The sequence below is a fragment of the Poecilia reticulata genome, chromosome 19, assembly GCF_904066995.2.
Source record: "Poecilia reticulata chromosome 19, P_reticulata-male-v2, whole genome shotgun sequence".
In the NCBI taxonomy this organism is placed as follows: domain Eukaryota; kingdom Metazoa; phylum Chordata; class Actinopteri; order Cyprinodontiformes; family Poeciliidae; genus Poecilia; species Poecilia reticulata.
In genome coordinates this window covers 17,019,778-17,039,073 of record NC_088848.1, presented here as the reverse complement: position 1 = coordinate 17,039,073, position 19,296 = coordinate 17,019,778, and the positions used below count along the sequence as shown (strand labels likewise).

The following is a 19,296-nucleotide window of genomic DNA, read 5'->3' as shown; positions in this document are numbered from 1 at the left end:
AATCTTCACTCAACATTAACTGGACATGCACTAATTGTGCTCATAAAATATTTTATTTTTAATAAACTAAAACCACAAACTCAGTAATAATACTGGAATAATTTGACTTTATTCTACAGAGGCAGCAACACTGAAAGGTCATAATTTAGGATGTAACGACACAATGTTGTTGGTTTCAGGAAAAGTTAGCATTTTTATCTTATTCCTTCAGTAAACAACAGGTTATTATTTAGTTCATGAATCAAAGTAATTTTACTGACAGAAACAGAAGAAATTCGGACAGGTGCAACAGCGACATCTGATGGATGAATGGGTAGACTGCAGCTTTTTAAACCTACTGAAGTTGCTGAGGCAGCAACTGAGCTCCTTCTGAGTTCAGTGCCTGAGTGGGACGATTCTGACCAGTTGAATTAAGTCTGACCATTTCTCCAGTATTTGTTTATGTTCAAAATTTCGCTCAGCTTCCTTCATCACGTCCTGTGTAATTGCTGGAAATCCCTTCCTGGGTCCTTGAAAACTTCTGATGCCGCTTAAATCCCATCCCAGTTCACTGTACTGGACGGATCTTCATGCTGATGGCCTTCAGGGAGTAGGCCCTGCCCTTCCAGGAAATCCACTCCACTCCGATGGCATAAAGAGTGCTGTCGGCCCCCCAGAGGTACACGCCGTTTGGGTTTGCAGAGTGACAATCGGAGTACCAGAACCCTGCAAGGAACGATCGGGCGCAGCTGTTCACCCAAGTGTCCTGATCTTTATCGAACGTAGAGAACTTCTGTCCACTGATGTGACTTAGAGAGTCTCCTGAAGAAACAGAAAGTCACATAAACGTGAAGCACATTATTTTCCTAAATTATAAAGTATCTTGCAAAAATTTTGGTTTCTTGGCAAAACAAATCAAAACATAATGTATTTTTGGAAATACTCTCTCAAGTTGTTCAGTAAGAATGTTTTTTTTTTTTTTACTGAGTAAATGGTAAAATATTAAAGTTGTTGGTAGAAAAATAAAGTGCCAGATTTTTCTCTGCAGGTGCTAAAGAAGAGGGGAGCAGGGACGTGGTGTAGGGTTTGGGCTTCATGCTGGCTCTTAGACAACAATTCTGAGTGCGACACTGCTGGACATTTAAAAAATAAAAATATATAATAATAATAAAAAAAAGATATCTTACCAGAAACAAAAACAAAATGTCTGTCTTTACCCACCTGCCCCTCCATTAGTGAACCCAGTCAGGTGAAGTCTGTAGCCGTCAGTCTCTGGGCCCACGGAGAATGAGGTGTAACGAGCATACGACTTGTTTCCATCAAAGTCCTCCATGTCGATCAACAGCTCTGTTTTCCTCTTAGTCAGGTGGAAGACATTTTCCAGACCTTGAACATGACAGAAACATTGGAGAAAGTGATTTCTTTGAACTTTTGACGGGTGCTCCCTCTAGTCTTCATAACTGCTGCGTTGGCTTCACGTCTCACCGAGCCAGTATTCTCCTGCGGCGTTCCCGAAGCCGAACTTGTACTGATTCCAGGGCCTGTAGAAGTTCACAGAGCCGTCCATCCTCCTCTGGAAAACCTGCAGGGAGGTGAGGACAGTTATCCAGCTCAGGTTTCCTCACAATGAGCTTTGTTGCATTTCGGAATCGGATGTTAGAGTTGGATTTCAGAAATGCATGCAAATAACAAATCACTTACAATTAGATCAAACAGTGTTTAAGTGTTTTTGCTTTGGATTCTTGTAAACTCTGACTGTAGATGGTGAGCCCACTGATACATTTTTTGTCGTGAACTCGAAATTATTTCCAGTAGTTTCCCTTTAATGAAACCAGTTGGCTACAGGTAAGAACCCTATCTCAAAAAGATAATGATATGGATTCAAAATGCATATTATTACAGTTGTATTTTAACAGATGACATTGAATTGAATTCCAAAGAAAGGTTTTGAAACTGTTGCCTAAAATAATGAAAAGAATAAAAACATAAATTAACACAGCAAAAAGAAACAATCCCTACCGTCCACTTTCCTTCCAGAGAGTCCATGTCGCAGTAAACCTGCAGACACAAACATAGCAGCTGATTGAACCGACATACAGATTCAGCTGCATGTTGAGACTCTTGTTTCTGATTTTTCACAAGGAACATAAAGAAACAAAACCAAATTGACCTCCTTCTGGACTCTTGAACCAATGCTGTAAAAACAAGGAGCCCCGTTATGTTTGAATCAGCAAGATACCAAGCATCAGAGCTGATAGATCCCTATCAGGTGACACAAATTTGATGCTTGGGATTTTTTTTTATCAAGGTTGTTAAAAGAAAACTTTTTGGATATTGAACTATATATTAATAGTGAACATGTTAATGTTAACATCAGGCATTAAGATTCAGAATGTGATTATTAATTACTAACATTTATTCCAGAAGGTTTGAGCGTACCTGGACGGCCGATGTGGTTCCGATAGGATAGATAGTGTAAACTCCACTGGGTCGGCTGGTGTCTTGGTTGTAGACGTCATTGCAGTCCAGAGGGAGGCTGAGATCTGAGGTGCTGGTCACCACGGGAACCAGAAGGAGAACAAACAGCTGCAGCAGAGGAACAGTTTGCTCACGACAAGTCTGGAGAGTCCAAACTTTTCTCATTTGTGCTAAAAGCAAAAATCAAGCAAATGAAGAACATTCAAGAGTCCTTTCTTTAACATCATAAACTCACCTTAATGGTCATTGCTCTTCTGGACGGATCTGACATATGATGTCTGTCAGGTGGAGTTCTGCTACCTGCTTTTATAACCGGCACAATGAGTTACTGGACCATGAAAGTCCCCTGAACGCAACATTAAAAAGAACCCACTATTTGGAAATCAGAGAGTTTTTCTTTCAAATGTATTGCGCAATTGATCTGGCAAAGTCACAGCAATACACCTCTCTACTTCTCCTGTTCTTATTTTAAAACATAGTTTCCCTCAAATCTCAGTTAAACTTTTGCTACTGGACTTCATGTGTTTGCCCAGTTGATTTTACTAACTGTAACTACCTGTTTGTGTTCCTTATTTACCTGTCAGGGCCACTGTTCACATTAAATCTTTATTAAATCTATATGCTCTGATTTTCCTTTTCATCAAAAGTGCTTTGGACCATTGTTTTAGGATTTTTTTGTCCCTTTTTACTTGTTAATTAAAAATTATATATAATGTAAAGCAAAACATCTAATTCAAAAACATGGGGTTGCCAGCATACAGACTTCTTTACATTATGTTACAAAGAGGCCCACATTTTGAGTCATTGAAGATTCATTGCATATATTTAGGTTATAATATGAACTAAGCAGTATAATGTTAAGCTGGAGCTCTGATGTAGTATGATGCAATTATAAATTCCTTTATTGTCTAGTGGGTTTAATTTTTCCCATAGCTATGGATTGCATAAACTTTGCTAAAAGCACTAGAATATGACTTGTCAGAACCTAAACCTAGGAGAAAATATGCATATTTTTCTTTCAAGAAAATTAAATACAGAGTATTTATGGGAGACAACAAAAAAACCAGAGGTTTATTTGCATTATTTTTATTAGATTTCCCAACATTAGAACAGTAGCCTGAATGAAGTAATAATATAACTTTTTTTTCCCAAAAGCAATCATTTTATTCAAAAGTAGTCAAACGTACACATTATGTGGCAGAAAATGAATAAAGAAAGCATAACTGGTAATCAATCATTAAGAATCAATAATAACACGAGTACAGGAAAAACACCACAAAAACTGTAAACCCCACCAAAACTATAAACCCCCACAAAAGCTGTAAAATAGTAAATAAAAAATAAATAAATAAATAAAAAATCTTAACATGAAATCTATAACTTTGGCAACATCATATATCGACAATACACAGTTATGTATCCCATAGATGTGATAAGTGAGCAAAAAAAAAGCATTTAAAACAGGAAGATCATACAATTATCAATAAAAAGATGCAAGCAGCCATTTCTTGCAAAAAAAGTAATTGTTTTAAAGTTGTACAGTTAATTATAAAGGAGATATATTATGCAAAATGTTCTTTTTTGCCTGTTTCTGTCCTTTCATTTGGGTATCTACTGTTTATAGAAACAATCCTAGAGCAAAAAAAAAAAAAAAACAGCCATTATTTGGCAATTAGTAAATGTTTTACTGGTGTCTGACCAGTTTCAAAAACCTCTGCAGTACAAAGTCCGTTACCGATGGCAACTCCATGCCCAGCCAAGTTCCTCGCCTGAAAATCCAACTGGACTTTCATCCACTTCATTACAAGAAGAACTACAGTATGTTACTGTGAGAAAAAAAATCACCATGTAAGACTTTCTTTAGATTTATCACTTCCTTTCTGGCAAGGAGAGAATGCATTGAGTTACACCGACTGCGGGTCAGAACCTGTCTGCTGGAGAGAAACACTTTTCTTCTTATCTCTATATTTATTCTCAGCTTTTAGTCAAACAGGCCTTTTTAAAATTGTCACACTTTAACGCGATATTAAACAACTACAGAGGAGGGACAAATAAAACTCTAACTACAGTTTTTATGAGGAACTTCTTATTCTATTTCAACATGAGGATCATACATAAATTATTACCAAAACTAAAAAAAAACAGAAGTGACGGAACTTTTATGTTCCTGCAACTACAGTGGTATCTCTCCAAACGCAGCACCGTTCGCATTACTTATGTTCCTTCTTATATACAAATCTATGAGTATGTTTTACATTAAATATTCTAATTAGAGATTTGGCAACATCTCTAATTAGCGTAGCTGTGCAGCTGTAATAGACATAAAGAAGTTCATTCTTACCTGGGATGATTTGGTCTTTATTAGCATCATAAAGCATGCCTAAGGTGAAAGGTCGACCAAGAGCAGCAACTTGAGTATCACCTTTGTCCATGTTTCCTAAATGAAAAAAAAACATTCCAATAGTATGACTTAAATCTATCTATGTGTTGTGGAATAATAACAATTATGTTATTTGTTAATCAATATGTTGCTTGGGTAGTTTTGGTCAGTGAAATGTTTCAGGTCATTCATACCTGGAAAGAATATCTTCACATGATCTAGTAAATGATCCTGCCTGAAGAGTCAAAAAAGAATCTAATAAAATATTCAAAAGCTAAGTGAGCGGTTACGTAGCTAAGTCTTGAGAAATTCCAGCTGTGAACAATTTCTGGAAACTCTCATCAACAATGTCTTTTTTTCCCTCCTCAATGGCATGAGCAATGCCATCCCCATGAGACAAAATATTGTTGGAGGAATCAGGAGCTTTTCTTCAAAGTGATAGTGATATTGGTGAGATACTAGTCTCCAAGTGGCCATCAATCTCAATCTCAAAGATGAAACGTTATTATTTGTATCTGAGACACTTTTATGTCTCATGATAGTTTATTTTCCTTCTTCTTCTTGGTTTTACTGGTAGTTGGCAACACATTTTTAGTAGGATTACTTCCACCCGCTGGTATGGAGTGTGATTCGATGATTGTTAGAAAAAAACAAACAAACATGAAGAGTCAAATCAACTATCAGCCTGCAAAATAAGAGTTTAGCATTAGCAGCGTTATCTGAGCCAACACTGAAGCTCCACTTCTCAGAAACCATTTCTCCAAGCACATAACTCCATGCTGTGCTTTTAAAACAAAAACCTTGGAAGTGGTACAAACTCAGTTTGAAAGGGTTACAAAGTCTTTTTCCGTCAATGCTGCACTACTGCCCTCTCCTGGATTTTACTTCACATCATTTTCTTTCCTCAAATTCTATTAATATTTGTCAAAGAACCAAATGTCTTCCCTTTCCCTAAGTCATTTTTCAACCTAGCAGACACATTTTCAAACTTCAGTTCCCTTTACAACTCAATTTCCAAACTCAATGTTTTCTTTGACTCACATATTTCCTGCAAATAATAAAAACATTGTTCTATTGTTTCTGTAGTATTGAACCGATTACATAAACCAATAAGTTGTTTCCCCCATCTTAAAAAGGAGAGTCATTAAAAGCACTGTGACCAGTTCTGATTCTGTCTATAACGAACTCCTCCCTCCTATTGATCCACTAACTCTTGTAACATCAGCTGCATTTTGTGTCTCCCATTGTCTCATTATCCCACCTGGTTTTTCCTAATTTCTTGATTTCTTTTCAAATTATTTTTCAGATTTAGATCACTATCTGCATACCAACATCTACCCACTGCAGGGTTCCAGGTGAACACGATGAGTTTAATTAGAACAAGCTGAGCCGTCTATATAAAGCCAGCTGCAGCCACAAACCCTTCACACCATGAAGCTTTGTGTCCCTTACGCTTTCTGTCTGGTGCAGGTGTGACGTGGACTCAGAGGACAGCATGGTGCTCCAGAGTGTTTTCAAGTGAGTTTGGGGGCTTAGGGGTTTTTTTTTCCCACTCTCCATTCTAGCTATTTGATGACTTTGCTAAAAAAAAGAATTGTCTGTACAGGTGTCTTTGGATTTATTTGCTGCTCTTCACCATTGGATCCTGTGTGCCTGTGCAAAAAAGCAAGTATATGTGTTTAAACTATTTGCTCCCTAAGGTGCCAAGTCAAAATCTTAGTTGTAGAAGGGGTTCTGACAAAGATGTGTTTTATGATGTTTGCCTAGCTGAATATTGCTCTATGCTGGGGTGGAGGCAGAAAAAAGAATTGGTGACTTGTTTGGGGTCTTTAGTGCAAGGGTACAGCCAGAAAGCTGCATGTTTTAAGGAATATAAAGCATGGCTCTTACTGACTCAAGCACATTAACATGGGCTCTAAATTGCCAGTATTTTCTAATTTGATGCTTCTGTCTAAGGTCAAACTGGTGAAGGCTACTACTCCAGAGGTTCTGTGTACAGAAGGGGCCGTTCTGGAGGCGTCTCCAGTTTTGGAGTTGGATCAGATGGTGGCGTTGGCTCTGGTTCTTCCACCAGTTTCTCTGGTGTCAGTGCTGACTACTCAGCTAACCAAGAAGCAGAGATTGCCGAAATGGTGGCCACCCTGCTGGGCCTGAGTCCCGACGGTAGTCGTCCTGTCCTGCAGGGTCGCTGGAGCGCTCGCAATGTTCCCCTCGGAATGGTTGCGACCCGCCCTGTGTACCCTTCATCCCTCGTCGTCCACACCGGCTACCAGCGCGCAAGAGGCTTCCGCACCGACTCCAAATACACCCAGGATGCATCTGACCACATTCCTGTACCTGGAACCCCACAGAACCCAGGGAGTGGGTCTGAAGGACACCAGATGGGCAAGTAAAGTAGACTCTAATTACTGTCTGAAATGTTCAACAGCCTGCTCTGACATTAATGGCTTTCTTTCCTTCAGGTGAAACTGGCTGGATGATTAGCTCCTGGTGATGAGCATCTTTGCTGTGATGCATCGCTCAATAAAGCACTGGCTAAATCACCTTCGTCTTGGATTTTACTGAATCTTGGTGTCAAGAAAAGTGAAACTTGGTAAATGGATTTCCTTCAATTTCTATCCATGTACCACATTTTTCTAAATTCCTTGGGATTTCAGCCTTTGCACCAGTTGACATTTAAATTAGTTTGGAAGTTTATCCTAAACTTTAGCCCTCTCTGTTTGTGTGGAAGTTTAGACGTTGCCAATATTTTTAAAATCAGTTTTGAACAAAATCTGGCATTAAAATTGCAGACTTCCCATCGGGGGCAGGTGAAGGTCTTGTATTACAGAAATGGAATTGTATTCTAGCAACTCGTTGGACCTGTTAATTTCAGGATTTGGAACTCTAAACAGAAATGGCCATCCAAAAATGAGAAACTCTGAGAAACCCTCCCAGGAGTGGTTGGCCAACCAAATTACTCCAGAGAGCATTCTTCTGTCAAGACCCAAAAATATCAGACTGCAGGCTTTCATTAAGGTCAGTGCTTCTGGACAATGTCTCATAAGATGCAGTGTAGACGGTTTATGACCTCGAGCACACTTGCATAGCATGGAGAATAAACCTACTTTCCACACACCCTTCTCCAAAGAAATGGGTATGGGTAATGTGGTATTACTTGGTTGGAAGACCATGCAGACAGAAACCGACATGCAAGCCAGTCCGAGTATTTCTAAGAAATGTCCTGACTCATTCAGACAGCAGCTGGCTGAAATGGTCCGTCACTGAAGTGGAGATTTGAACATGCATGAATTCACACTGAAACCGAACCGAAGAGCTTCTTGATGCTGCAGCATAAATAAACGTCCACTCGAGCAATCAGAGATATTCCACAATGTGCGGAGGCCGTCCTTAAAGCTGATGGCGGCAGAGGTCAAGAGGAGCTGCAGATGGACTAGTCGGTTCTTCAGTTTGCTCAACAACTGGATCTGGAGGCGTTAAGATGTCTCTTTCCAAATGATTACGGCTACATTTGAACAATGAAATCAAAAAGCACATCAGTGTTCAGCATGCATTTTCTGAGGCTTTTATAAGTGATTTATCTTGGATAGAAAGGTGAGACCACATTTGGGTCAAGGTGGGGGACTCGATCCCTCTGCAAATAAAACCAATGTTACTCGTATGAAGGTTCTGGTTGTGTAAATGCAGCCATAACTTTTACAGCATTCTAATACATTTTTGTAGAGAACAAAATGGACACACCCTTCTGTGGCCACCAGAACCCACTGTTATTCCCAGCTTCCTAATAAACTTTGAAAAAGCAGAGAGAGGAAACCCAACCTTGATTTACTGAGACTGTTCACTGCTGAAGGATTGGCTCAATCTGTTTTGTACCGTGACTGAAATCTGACATTTTCATTGAAACAGTTTTCATCATTTTTTCTTAAGACGTAAACCTAAACATAAGCTATAAGTATGCATAAAAATGTGTACTTATAGCAAAATGTTAGGTTTTAGCATTAGGTTTATCTTAAATGGATTTCACACACATATACAGTATGTATATACACATGAAAACGTACTGTACTGTGGATGAGCCTTGTTGAATGATTATTGAAGTTTGTACGTTATTTTTCTGACTTCTACACTTTAAGATCACACTGAACAATATGCTTACAAAAAAGGCCTCCGGATATCATTTGATCTAGATTAAAAAAAACTTTCTGCTTGTATGAGAAGGTAAAAAAAGAAATCTCAGTCTGTTTAAAACTTGCACATTGTTGTGTTTCTCCTGGCTATTAAACCAGTGTTTTCTGAGATCTTTTAATTCCCACTTGGCTTTCTAACACCAAAGTGAACAGCTCTCTCTTGTTGGTTGCTGTTTTTGTGCATCACAAATTTAACATGTGAAACAAAGAAACGTTTTTACAAAGCAGGACGAGAAGACAGTTCTCTTTGTATAAGAACCAGGTTCACTTAATTCTATTTTATTCGTATACTCAGTATGTTACAGTAGTTTATGACTCTGTCTCCTATAATTAGAAAAAAACAGAACAAGAAACTCCACAAACTTGTATAATAAACCAATCTAGACTGAATTAGGTGCCAAACCACAAAATTGAATCCGAGTGCCTGCTATAGGCACAGCTCTATCCATTTCACAAGTGTCATCTTGTTAATTTAGGACCTCTTAAAGCTTAAGTTGCTTTGTGAAACAATTTTATCATTGGGAGATTCTTTTAGTCTTTTGGAACATGGGCCTTGATCGCTGTTAAGCATATTAAGCTTAATTTCAGTTGAAATAAACACGTTTCAAACCCAACTATTCAATGTAAACTTTTTGGGGAACATTCGACCATCTCAGCTGTCAAATAAGCAAAAAGTTCCGGGACAGTTGGCTCATGTCGAAACAATGCCGGCTTTCTTCTGCTGAACATGGAAGCAGCAGCACCTCCTGTGTGTGTGTGTGTGTGTGTGCGAGTATGTTTTGTTTCTCTGACAACATATTTAGCCAGGAGGGACAAAAGCTTCAAACGGTACTCGCACCTGCTCTCTGTTCAGGCCAGAGATCATTGCCCCAGTGTGGAGTCTTGGACCAGTGCACACAGCCTCCGAGTGCAGCACTGAACAAGGACATCCAGACGCCTCAACTGTAAGGCCTTTTTTGTTGCTCCTGTGTTTAATGGTTCCAGCTCTCTGATTCACAGGTAAAAAAATAAAAAGCAAAAAATCAGAATGTCATCTTGTTTTCTGATGTTCACAAGGGAACATGTGGGGCAGATGAAAGGAGTCGAGGTTAAATAACTTCCAGGTTCCCTTTTTTTCCCCTGAACCAATTAAAATAAAAATGTAGTTAAGGAAGTTTTTTTTTTTTCTGTACGTTTCAACTTTTTTCTGAATTAAAATCAATCTAATATTATTCTTTAATTGATCATGCAAGTTCAACTTTTTTCTGCTTTGGAAAGAAATCAGCAAAGTTGGTTTCTTAGCGTTTCCGTCTCTCAATTACAACAGTTTCATTTATGACATGGATACTTTCTGGCATTTTCACTTTTTTACTGTTTCATTTTCTTTCTTTGATAAACCCCTTTGGCTAAGAGTGTGTTTTATTAAAGAGCTTTTGTTTCTGTACAAATTAAACTAATTGGGACTTCGACTCGGCCACTGCGTCCTTTCAGCAACAAAGCCGATGGTTTGCAGATTCCATTTTACCTTCTGCAAAAGTACCCCTTCTGGAAAGCGAAATTGTTTATAGATTTACATGAGAAATGGAGGATGTAGAGAACAAAAACAATGAAACATTCAGATTCTCAGTTAAAGCCAAAACCGGAGATGTGCTTCATTCTAATTTCTCTGGCATGAGGTGGCCGACCCGAAGCCCCGACAATTACATGAAGAGGCAATCAGCCTTAGAAATTAATGACATAATTGCTGCCAATTATCCTTCCATCTATGAGACGTCTTTAACATATCAAAGACGGCAACACTCACATCAAACAACGAGATATAAATTGGAAGAGCATCAATTACCCAGACACCCTCTCGGGGGTTTTGTGCATTAATCTGTTGGTATAAAACAATTTTTTTTTTTGCGGGGTTTGCTTTCAATTGGCAACGTTAAGCTTGTAGATATAAAATTATTTACAGTCGGTATTGAAATGCATCAGCTGCTGTGTCATTATTATAAATTTAATAAAAGAATGAAGCGTTGGGGGTGTCTAATTTAAGAAATGCACAATAGATTTATCAGTAGTTTGTTCAATGGCAGACTTTCTGAGTCTCGTTCGGAGAGAGAGAGAAAGGCATAAGAAAGTTGTTACAAGAAGGTTTTTGAAGAGCCGGTGTGAAATTTGAGCATTAAAAAATTGAGAGAGGATGCCACAGAAGTAACAGAAGTTTCACACAAACTTTGAATTCCAGTGTGTAATATATCCATTTTGAGTGTTGATTTTTGACTTTGGTGGCTTACCGTCCATCACTGTCAAGGCCATGTGTGTGTAGGTCACAGTCATGACAAGAAACACCTAAAATATGTAATTCTGTGTGTATGGGTCAGTTTATGAGATTCGTTTTTGAATCTAATAATTAAAGCAAATGATTATATTTTTAATATTCTATCTGATTGAGATGTGTTCACTCAAGTAAATGGCTTTGCAGAGGAGCCAGATAAAATACAAAAAAAAGGGGGAAGACAATTTATGGTGATACATCTTCTAAAATAATCTGATATATTTCCAGATAATAGTTCATCTCGGCTTGGTGTCTGAAAACCCTCAGAGGTCCTGGATCTGACCGGGAATAACGCAGCAGTCGTTGAGCTCTGAGGAGTTAAAGGGCATCATGTCCAAAGAGATCTCCGGCTCGCCCTCAAACTGCAGGAGGGCGGGGAGCAGCAGATCCCGCTGGTTCCGGGGATCTTCGGAAAGTTTGTCGAAGTTCACCTGAAGCTCCCCGGCCGTGCGCGCCGGGACGAATCTCTGCGGCCCGGGCCCCGTCGTCACCTGCTCCTTCTGCAGCGTGGTGTCGTGGTGATAGGACACCAGCTCGTTGCTGAAGTCCACCGTCTCCACCGCCGAGGCGGAGCAGCATCGGTTGCAGCCCAGGATGGTGGAGAAGGCCTTCCGGAAGTCCGCGTTGAACGCGTAAATCACCGGGTTCAGAGACGAGTTGGCCCAGCCGAACCACACGAAGATGCTGAAAGTGGTGTCGCTGACGCACGGCGCGGCTCCGGGCTGGTCCGCGTTGCAGAACGGCACCACGCAGTTCAGGACAAAAAACGGAAGCCAGCAAAACACAAACACCCCCATGATGATGGAGAGCGTCTTTAGAACCTTGGTTTCCCGCTTAAAGGTTGTTTTCAGCGTGCTGTCGTTGTGCGTCGAGGTGGAGAGCCGCTGCGTCTGCGCGCGGGCTTCTGGAGCCTTCTCCAAAGAGGAGATGCGTCTTATCTGGGTCTGCGCGATGCGGAAGATTCGCGTGTACGTGCCCACCATGATGACCACGGGGATGTAGAAGCTAATGAGCGAGGAGGAGATGGCGTAGGTCCGGTTCAGGCTGGCGTTGCAGTCGCCCGAGCCGGCGCGACTGGAGTTGTCCGCGCGGTGCCAGCTGAGCTGCACCGGGATAAATGAGATGAGGATGGAGAGCGTCCAGGCGACGCCGATCATCAGGAAGGCGAACCTGCGTGTCATCCTGCGCTCGTACCTGAACGGGCTGGAGATGGCCCAGTAGCGGTCCATGCTGATGATGCACAGGTTGAGGATGGACGCGGTGGAGCACATGATGTCGAAAGCCACCCAGGTGTCGCAGAAGCGCCCGAAGAACCAGACGCCGGCCACCTCGGAGACCGCGCGCCACGGCATCACCAGCACGGCCACGAACAGGTCGGAGACCGCCAGCGACACCACGAAGGAGTTGGTGACTTTGGAGCGCAGGTGGCGGAACTTAACGACGGCGACGCAGACCAGCGTGTTGCCCAGCAGAGTGGAGACGATCAGGACGCACAGGACGCAGCCGGTCAGCGCGCGGACGCCGAGCACCCGGTCCGGTCCACGTACGTCGTCTCCGGCCGCCTCCACTTGCGGCTGGCTCAGGTGGCCTCGGTGTTCCAGGATTTTACTTTTATTTAAAAACGTTCCCATGAAAAAAAAAAAGAAAGAAAGAAAGAAAGAAAGAAAGAAAGAAAGAAAGAAAGAAAGAAAGAAAGAAAGAAAGAAAGAAAGAAAGAAAGAAAGAAAGAAAGAAAGAAAGAAAGAAAGAAAGAAAGAAAGAAAGAAAGAAAGAAAGAAAGAAAGAAAGAAAGAAAGAAAGAAAGAAAGAAAGAAAGAAAGAAAGAAAGAAAGAAAGAAAGTAAGTCACCCTCAGCACGCCCTTTCCGTGTCCATCCTATCCATATTTCAGATGGAACTCAAGCAGAGAGACGTGCTCTGGTCAGAATCCGGGGACTGAATCTGGAGAGTCTCAGCGCATCAGACTCAGTCAAATCACCCTAATATGTTTCACTTCTCCATGATCTCAGCTCGAGGGCGGATCTAGCGGGGTGGCAGTTGCCACCCCAAACGAGAGCCTCGCCACCCCTGTTGCCACCCCAGCTGGCGACAATGAATTCAATAAATAGTTATGGCAAATCGGACATTAAGCGCATGAAACTCTTTTCCCCCTGACAACATTGAATGCAACACAATGTAACCTGACAGTGCGAGAGGAGGACAGAGCGCGAGGCAGCAGCATTGATAGATGTATATGTTACTGGACTGGACATTATGTGATTTGTCGTAAGTCACACATGCGCCATTTCTGTCCATTGAGTCAGGAATATTGGTGGTCAGGAAACTACTACAATCACGCAAAGAATCAGAACAACGGACGCAATGTTTAGCAGTTAATTCAACTATAGATAATGGTAATGAGGGCTTCAGATTTCACAAGTGAGGAAAACGTTTTAATTTAAAGAAAAGATTGAACAAGTGAGCAGTGGGTCAGTTATACTAGCCTAACTGTTGCTAGCCTGCTATTGACTTTGATAACCTTAGCATGCGCTGCGCAGTTCGGTCTGTTTAGGTTCGGTTAACACTAAACAACCCGCCCTCCACGTCATCAGTAGAGCAGCTGTTTAAATCAGCTAATCAACCGCCGCTGTGCTCAGGCGAAAACTTATTAATAATCCAAATATAGACATTTAGCCTGACAGCATAAAGTAACAGACTGGATGTTCTGTTTGAGTGTTTTTGCTACTTTTTTTTTTTTTTGTGGGAAATGTTTGTTTTTTGGTGTTGATTCCTCTGATCGGTAATCTCTGCTCTATGTGCTCGTTGAGCTGTTCTTTCGGTTGCCATGGTAACGGGTCCGCGTAAAGCGACACACAGAGCGAGAAAAGGCAGAATAAAAGTTGTTGGAGCTATTTTTTCTTTATTTCTTTATCCATTTGAATTTTGTTACTTTATTCTTAAATTTCTATTTTTTGTATTATTTACAGAGTTTATTTGTAGGTTGATAATTGTTGATTTTATTTATTTTTTGGTTTTATTATTTTCTTATTTATTTTCTAAATTTAGACAGGAAGTAATGTGGGTCAGTACACATAGAGAAGTGCAGGGGCCTGGAGAAGGACCAGCAGGCATTTGGGTTTGGGGCCGATGGTTTTTAAGAGTGGTAGCATGAGAACAAATGAAAGTTTAATCTCTGTAATTGTTTGGTGAAAGAGGAAAATAAATCACCAAGAACAATCAATAAGTTTGGACATTGAACCTTGTTTTGCCCGTGTCTAGAATCATGACCCCAGCGCCTTAGTAGTGGCTTGGTGGAACTTTTATTGGATGTTTGGCTTTGCGAACAGTCAGAAGTGGTTTTGTTTGGTTCTTCATCTGTTTATCAGCTTTATTGTGGCGCACTGCAGCCGCTGCAATTCCTAAAAACAAGCGACAAAAACTGAGCTAATCCCCTGTGTTCTAAAAACATGGTGATATTTATAACAGTCGTCAAACTACGGCTCCTACATCATATTTAAAATGAAACGATTGACCGATATAAGTAGATATTCGCCCTTTCTTGTATCTTGACAGAACTAACAGAAACTAAACTGTTTATAGATTTGTATCATGGAGAATTTATCAAATACCAGTTTTCTAATCTTTATTTTAAGTTGTATTTAATAGAGAGAGGATGCCACAGAAGTAACAGAAGTTTCACACAAACTTTGAATTCCAGTGTGTAATATATCCATTTTGAGTGTTGATTTTTGACTTTGGTGGCTTACCGTCCATCACTGTCAAGGCCATGTGTGTGTAGGTCACAGTCATGACAAGAAACACCTAAAATATGTAATTCTGTGTGTATGAGTCAGTTTATGAGATTCGTTTTTGAATCTAATAATTAAAGCAAATGATTATATTTTTAATATTCTATCTGATTGAGATGTGTTCACTCAAGTAAATGGCTTTGCAGAGGAGCCAGATAAAAAAAAAAAAAAAGGGGGAAGACAATTTATGGTGATACATCTTCTAAAATAATCTGATCCCCTGGATCAGATTATTAAGTTGTATTAAGTTGTATTTAATAGATATATCAAATAACAAATGATGGCGCTACCAATATTTTTGTGACAGATTTCTCCTTGTCCTGTATCGGGATAAAATGGTTTTGTGGACACAATGCATGTCAATTGATATGCATATCAGTAATGCATATCAATTAGCAGGAGTACGAAAGATGTGAAAATAATTAACTATACTACATTAAGAAATTGTATTTAAGCCTCGGTGCTACATGAAGCTCATTTTGAAACAATGCAAGTTAAAAACAATATTTCGTATTGTTTTTAATACAAAATATTAAAAACTATATATATATATATATATATATATATATATATATATATATATATATATATATATATATATATATATATATATATGCTGCCACCCCTGAAAAAGTCCCTGCCACCCTCTTGCCACCCCATAAATATTTTTCTAGATCCGCCCCTGCCTCAGCTTCACTTTAAATACACCAAAATCAACACATAGACCACAGTTATTTTACTTTAAAGAACTGGATATAACTGAGATGACGCTGAGTTTGAGTCTGTTGGATACCATTTTCAAACTTTTAATAAAAATGTTTCAACTGATTTGCCTTGGTATGATTCAATGAATTCACGTTTAAGGCTTTTATAATGAATTAAATAAATTCTATGGTCAAATGACTTTGGTTTAGTGCAGTATAGACATAGAATGTGTATTTTTAATTTCTAATATAAAAATATTTAAGCAGTGGGGAATCTAGATACAGACGGAGAAGGATTTGAAAGTGTGAAGCCCAGAAAACAAAAAAGGTTAACTCTGCCCTCTGCTGGACAGACACTGATAGAACCACTAAAAGTTCCATATTTGTCGTCTCCGACTATACACGGTTTTTGTGAATCTTAATCTTAAGAATCTGGAGCTTCATATCGCTTTCGCAGAATATAGGGATAAGTAAGGACATCTATATGTCCTTACATATATATATATAGATAGATAGATAGACAGACAGACAGACAGACAGACAGACAGACAGACAGACAGACAGACAGACAGACAGACAGACAGACAGACAGACAGACAGACAGACAGACAGATAGATAGATAGACGAGATCAGCATGGGAGGGCTGACGAGAGTCATGGTGCGAAGAAAGGGATAGCGGATCGAAGAGAGGCCAGGATGGGGGCAGCTGAACTTGACAGTCATGCTTTTGGACTATGGGAGGAAGCCGGAGTACCCAGAGAGAACCCATCATACACAGGGAGAACATGCAAACTTAATAATTAATTATCCATCCATTTTTGGTACACCCTTGTCCTTGCTGGTGCCCATCTCCAGCTAACGTTCCGGGCAAGAGGCGGGGTCACCCTGGACAGGTCGCCAGTCTGTCACAGGGCAACACAGAGACAGACAGGACAAACAACGATGCACACACACACACTCACACCAAGGACAATTTAGAAAGACCAATTAACCTGACAGTCATGTTTTTGGACTATGGGAGGAAACCGGAGTACCCGGAGAAAACCCACGCATGCACAGGGAGAACATGCAAACTCCATGCAGAAAGACCGGGGCCGGGAATTGAACCCAGAACCTTCCTGCTGCAAGGCAACAGCTCTACCAACTGTGCCACTGTGCAGCCCACATTACAATCAAAGTATCTAAAACTTTTTAGAACCAGTACCTCCAAATGAACCACCCAATTCAGGGGATGCTGCAGGCAACCAAAGAAACCCCAAAATTACAGGTAAACAACCTGGTTGTCCATTACAAAAAGAAGCAATACATTCCAGGTGAGTAACGTCGTTTTCTCTTCATGGCAGGAAAGAAGGTCCAAAAGACCCAGTAGACGACGTGGCTTCCAAACAAAAAGTCCCAAGGCCCCAGGTAAGGACCTCACTTTGAGGAATCTATTTAGTCTTTTCTTCTATCGTGTTTGTATTCATTTTGTCAGATAAGTAGTAACATTTCTCCTCCTTTTTAGCAGGAAAACAGTGAGGAGTGCCCAGGATTTCAGTTTCCACCGAAGAAACAATATAATCTCCAGGTAAATGAATCAATTTCAGGGAATTAAACAGAGAATACAACTAGTAGGTGAATAAAACTTGACCTTTGACCCTCCACAGGTCATGCAAAACAAGTGAAAGTGACAAACCATCCGTAAAATTGTATTTAGAACCTCCTCATCCTCTTACATGCTGAGCCCTTAGAAACTGCATGATAACAAAACCTCTGTCCAACCGTCCATTTTCCTCTGCTGTTTCTGGATCATGGGGTAACAGCTTCAGAAAGGAGGCCCAGACTTCCCTCTCCCCAGCCACTTCTTCCAGCTCCTCGGGGGGGAATCCAAAGCGTTCACAGCAGACACTGCCCCAATCCGCCTGTCGATCTCCTGCTCCCTTTTTCCTTCATTTGTGAACAAGATCTCCAGATACTTAAACTCCTCCACTTGAGGCAGGAACCCCTCTCCCAATCTCTCCCAGAGAGAAGACATTCCACGTCCCAAGAGCCAGGTTCTGCAACTGAAGATCAGGTCGATGGGAACCCCTCCCTCAAGCACCATCCAGATTCAGAAGAGGACAGGACAGTTTAGGACAGAAGTTTTGTACATACAATCATAGCAATGCCTGCAGCTGCCCCTACACCCAGGCCAAAACTTAACCCGCTCACAAATGACTCTCCACAATTTGATAAAAAGCCCCACATGCTCCAGCTTGGACGCTGCCGCTCTTGATTAAAATTTTCAAGAATAGCTTCCACTATTTCATCCTGATCTGATTCGTTTAAATTGTAAGATTTTTTAAGTTTTTTAATAAGACCTGTAATTTCACCTAGCAACTCCTCTGTATTCAAATGTTGTAATCTCCTCCTTTGAACCCTGATATAAAAATCCTCAATTTCATCTCTCAGGTTGTTGTCCATGTTTAAAGTTTGAAAAGTGTCTTCCAGTCTTTCTCCAGCGCTCGAATGAAAGATCTTGGGAAAGTTCAAGTACTTAGAGACAGTTTTATGATGTCATAAGAAGAGAATGATATTATGACATCACAGAGAGAGTGATGTCATAACTGTCATACATTTGGATTTGCATATATTTATGCATTTTATAAAATATGTTGATATGGTTTTCTTTTGCATATTATTGAAATATGTTTAATCTAGGTCATGCTAGTTCTGCTATTATATTGTTTTTGTCCTGTTTTAGTTTGTGAGAAAGTGTGGTGGGAATTTAACATTATGGCTCCTCCTTGCAGGAACTTGTTTTTTGCCAGACACTGACCTTACCTCGATGCCCATTGTGTTTTACCAAATCTCTTTATTGCTGTTACAGATGGTTAATCAAACTTGAATGGAGGGTGGTGGGCTTTACAAACAGTTTACATACAGTTTTATACAAATATATGATTCATGTATGTTCTTGCATTGTTCCAAAATACAAGTTTATAGGAACTAAAATATAAAAATGGCATCCAGTAAATAAAAGGTCAGTATTTTATTTTACTTGCTTTACTTTCTTTGAAAAGGATAAGAAGGATGGTCATGTTTTATTTTATTTCTTCAGCTCACTTCCACTGGATGCAGGATTATTGCTTATATCTGAAGATTGGAATTTTGATTGTGGAGTCCCTTTTGTCATCACATTCTTATATTTTCTTTTTTATTTCTTTATTTCATAACTCAGTTTTTCTGACTTGAAGCTTGGTTCAGCTTTTATGCTCACTTCTGAGCCCTGCCAAGAGCTGGAATTGTTCAATCAGAAAACTTCTCAAAAATGCCATGTAGTTGCATTTTATTCGTGCTGCAGTATATAACTTTAATAAAAAACATGTTTTCTCCATATTTGTTAAAGCTGTGTTACCATGTCATGACAGTTTGTTATGAGACAGATAATCATTGAAAACAATCAATCTCCTCCACCTCCTTCCTGAACTACTATTATCTAAAGTACTGCATTACCAGA

General features: G+C 40.0%; 3 protein-coding genes and 1 long non-coding RNA gene across 6 annotated transcripts; 2 read left to right on the top strand and 2 right to left on the bottom strand.

Annotated features, from left to right (window-relative positions):
* Window positions 1-87: 87 nt before the first annotated feature.
* Window positions 88-2,852, bottom strand: LOC103481880 (microfibril-associated glycoprotein 4-like). Its single transcript, XM_008437667.2, has 6 exons — window positions 2,693-2,852; window positions 2,419-2,565; window positions 1,999-2,037; window positions 1,465-1,561; window positions 1,201-1,365; window positions 88-801 (listed from the first exon to the last, which is right to left on the bottom strand). The coding sequence occupies exons 1-6, from the start codon at window positions 2,726-2,728 to the stop codon at window positions 548-550; spliced, it is 738 nt and encodes a 245-aa protein (XP_008435889.2). The 5' UTR covers window positions 2,729-2,852; the 3' UTR covers window positions 88-547.
* Window positions 2,853-6,217: 3,365 nt separating this feature from the next.
* LOC145549103 (uncharacterized) lies at window positions 6,218-7,380 on the top strand. Of its 2 annotated transcripts, none has more exons than XM_081600621.1 (4): window positions 6,218-6,355; window positions 6,444-6,502; window positions 6,794-7,226; window positions 7,300-7,380. In XM_081600621.1, exons 1-4 carry the CDS (start codon window positions 6,333-6,335, stop codon window positions 7,301-7,303), a joined length of 519 nt encoding a protein of 172 aa, XP_081456747.1. In that variant the 5' UTR covers window positions 6,218-6,332; the 3' UTR covers window positions 7,304-7,380. The 2 variants fall into 2 exon arrangements, with proteins under 2 accessions (XP_081456747.1, XP_081456746.1); XM_081600620.1 differs by having other exon boundaries at window positions 6,794-7,231.
* A 132-nt stretch (window positions 7,381-7,512) lies between these two features.
* Window positions 7,513-14,025, bottom strand: LOC103482083 (D(5)-like dopamine receptor). Its single transcript, XM_008438012.3, has one exon. It carries the CDS (start codon window positions 12,955-12,957, stop codon window positions 11,590-11,592), a length of 1,368 nt encoding a protein of 455 aa, XP_008436234.1. The 5' UTR covers window positions 12,958-14,025; the 3' UTR covers window positions 7,513-11,589.
* Window positions 14,026-16,691: 2,666 nt separating this feature from the next.
* On the top strand, window positions 16,692-18,498 carry LOC145549104 (uncharacterized). 2 transcript variants are annotated; one of them, XR_014085061.1, is made up of 4 exons: window positions 16,692-17,085; window positions 17,162-17,225; window positions 17,323-17,385; window positions 17,465-18,498. It is a non-coding gene; the product is annotated as an uncharacterized LOC145549104 (long non-coding RNA). The 2 variants fall into 2 exon arrangements; XR_014085060.1 differs by having other exon boundaries at window positions 16,692-17,225.
* The last annotated feature ends 798 nt before the right edge of the window (window positions 18,499-19,296 follow it).

What these genes read in the sequence shown, in the direction of transcription:
- LOC145549103 (XM_081600621.1), top strand. Translation starts at nt 6,333, where the DNA reads ATGGTGCTCCAGAGTGTTTTCAA. An exon ending in GTGCTCCAGAGTGTTTTCAA is followed by an intron (nt 6,356 to 6,443) that starts GTGAGTTTGGGG and finishes TTGTCTGTACAG; the next exon opens with GTGTCTTTGGATTTATTTGC. An exon ending in CTGTGTGCCTGTGCAAAAAA is followed by an intron (nt 6,503 to 6,793) that starts GCAAGTATATGT and finishes CTTCTGTCTAAG; the next exon opens with GTCAAACTGGTGAAGGCTAC.
- LOC103482083 (XM_008438012.3), bottom strand. Translation starts at nt 12,957, where the DNA reads ATGGGAACGTTTTTAAATAAAAGTAAAATCCTGGAACACCGAGGCCAC.
- LOC103481880 (XM_008437667.2), bottom strand. Translation starts at nt 2,728, where the DNA reads ATGTCAGATCCGTCCAGAAGAGCAATGACCATTAAG. An exon ending in CGCAGGAGAATACTGGCTCG is followed by an intron (nt 1,366 to 1,464) that starts GTGAGACGTGAA and finishes GTCATGTTCAAG; the next exon opens with GTCTGGAAAATGTCTTCCAC. An exon ending in GTTCACTAATGGAGGGGCAG is followed by an intron (nt 802 to 1,200) that starts GTGGGTAAAGAC and finishes CTGTTTCTTCAG; the next exon opens with GAGACTCTCTAAGTCACATC.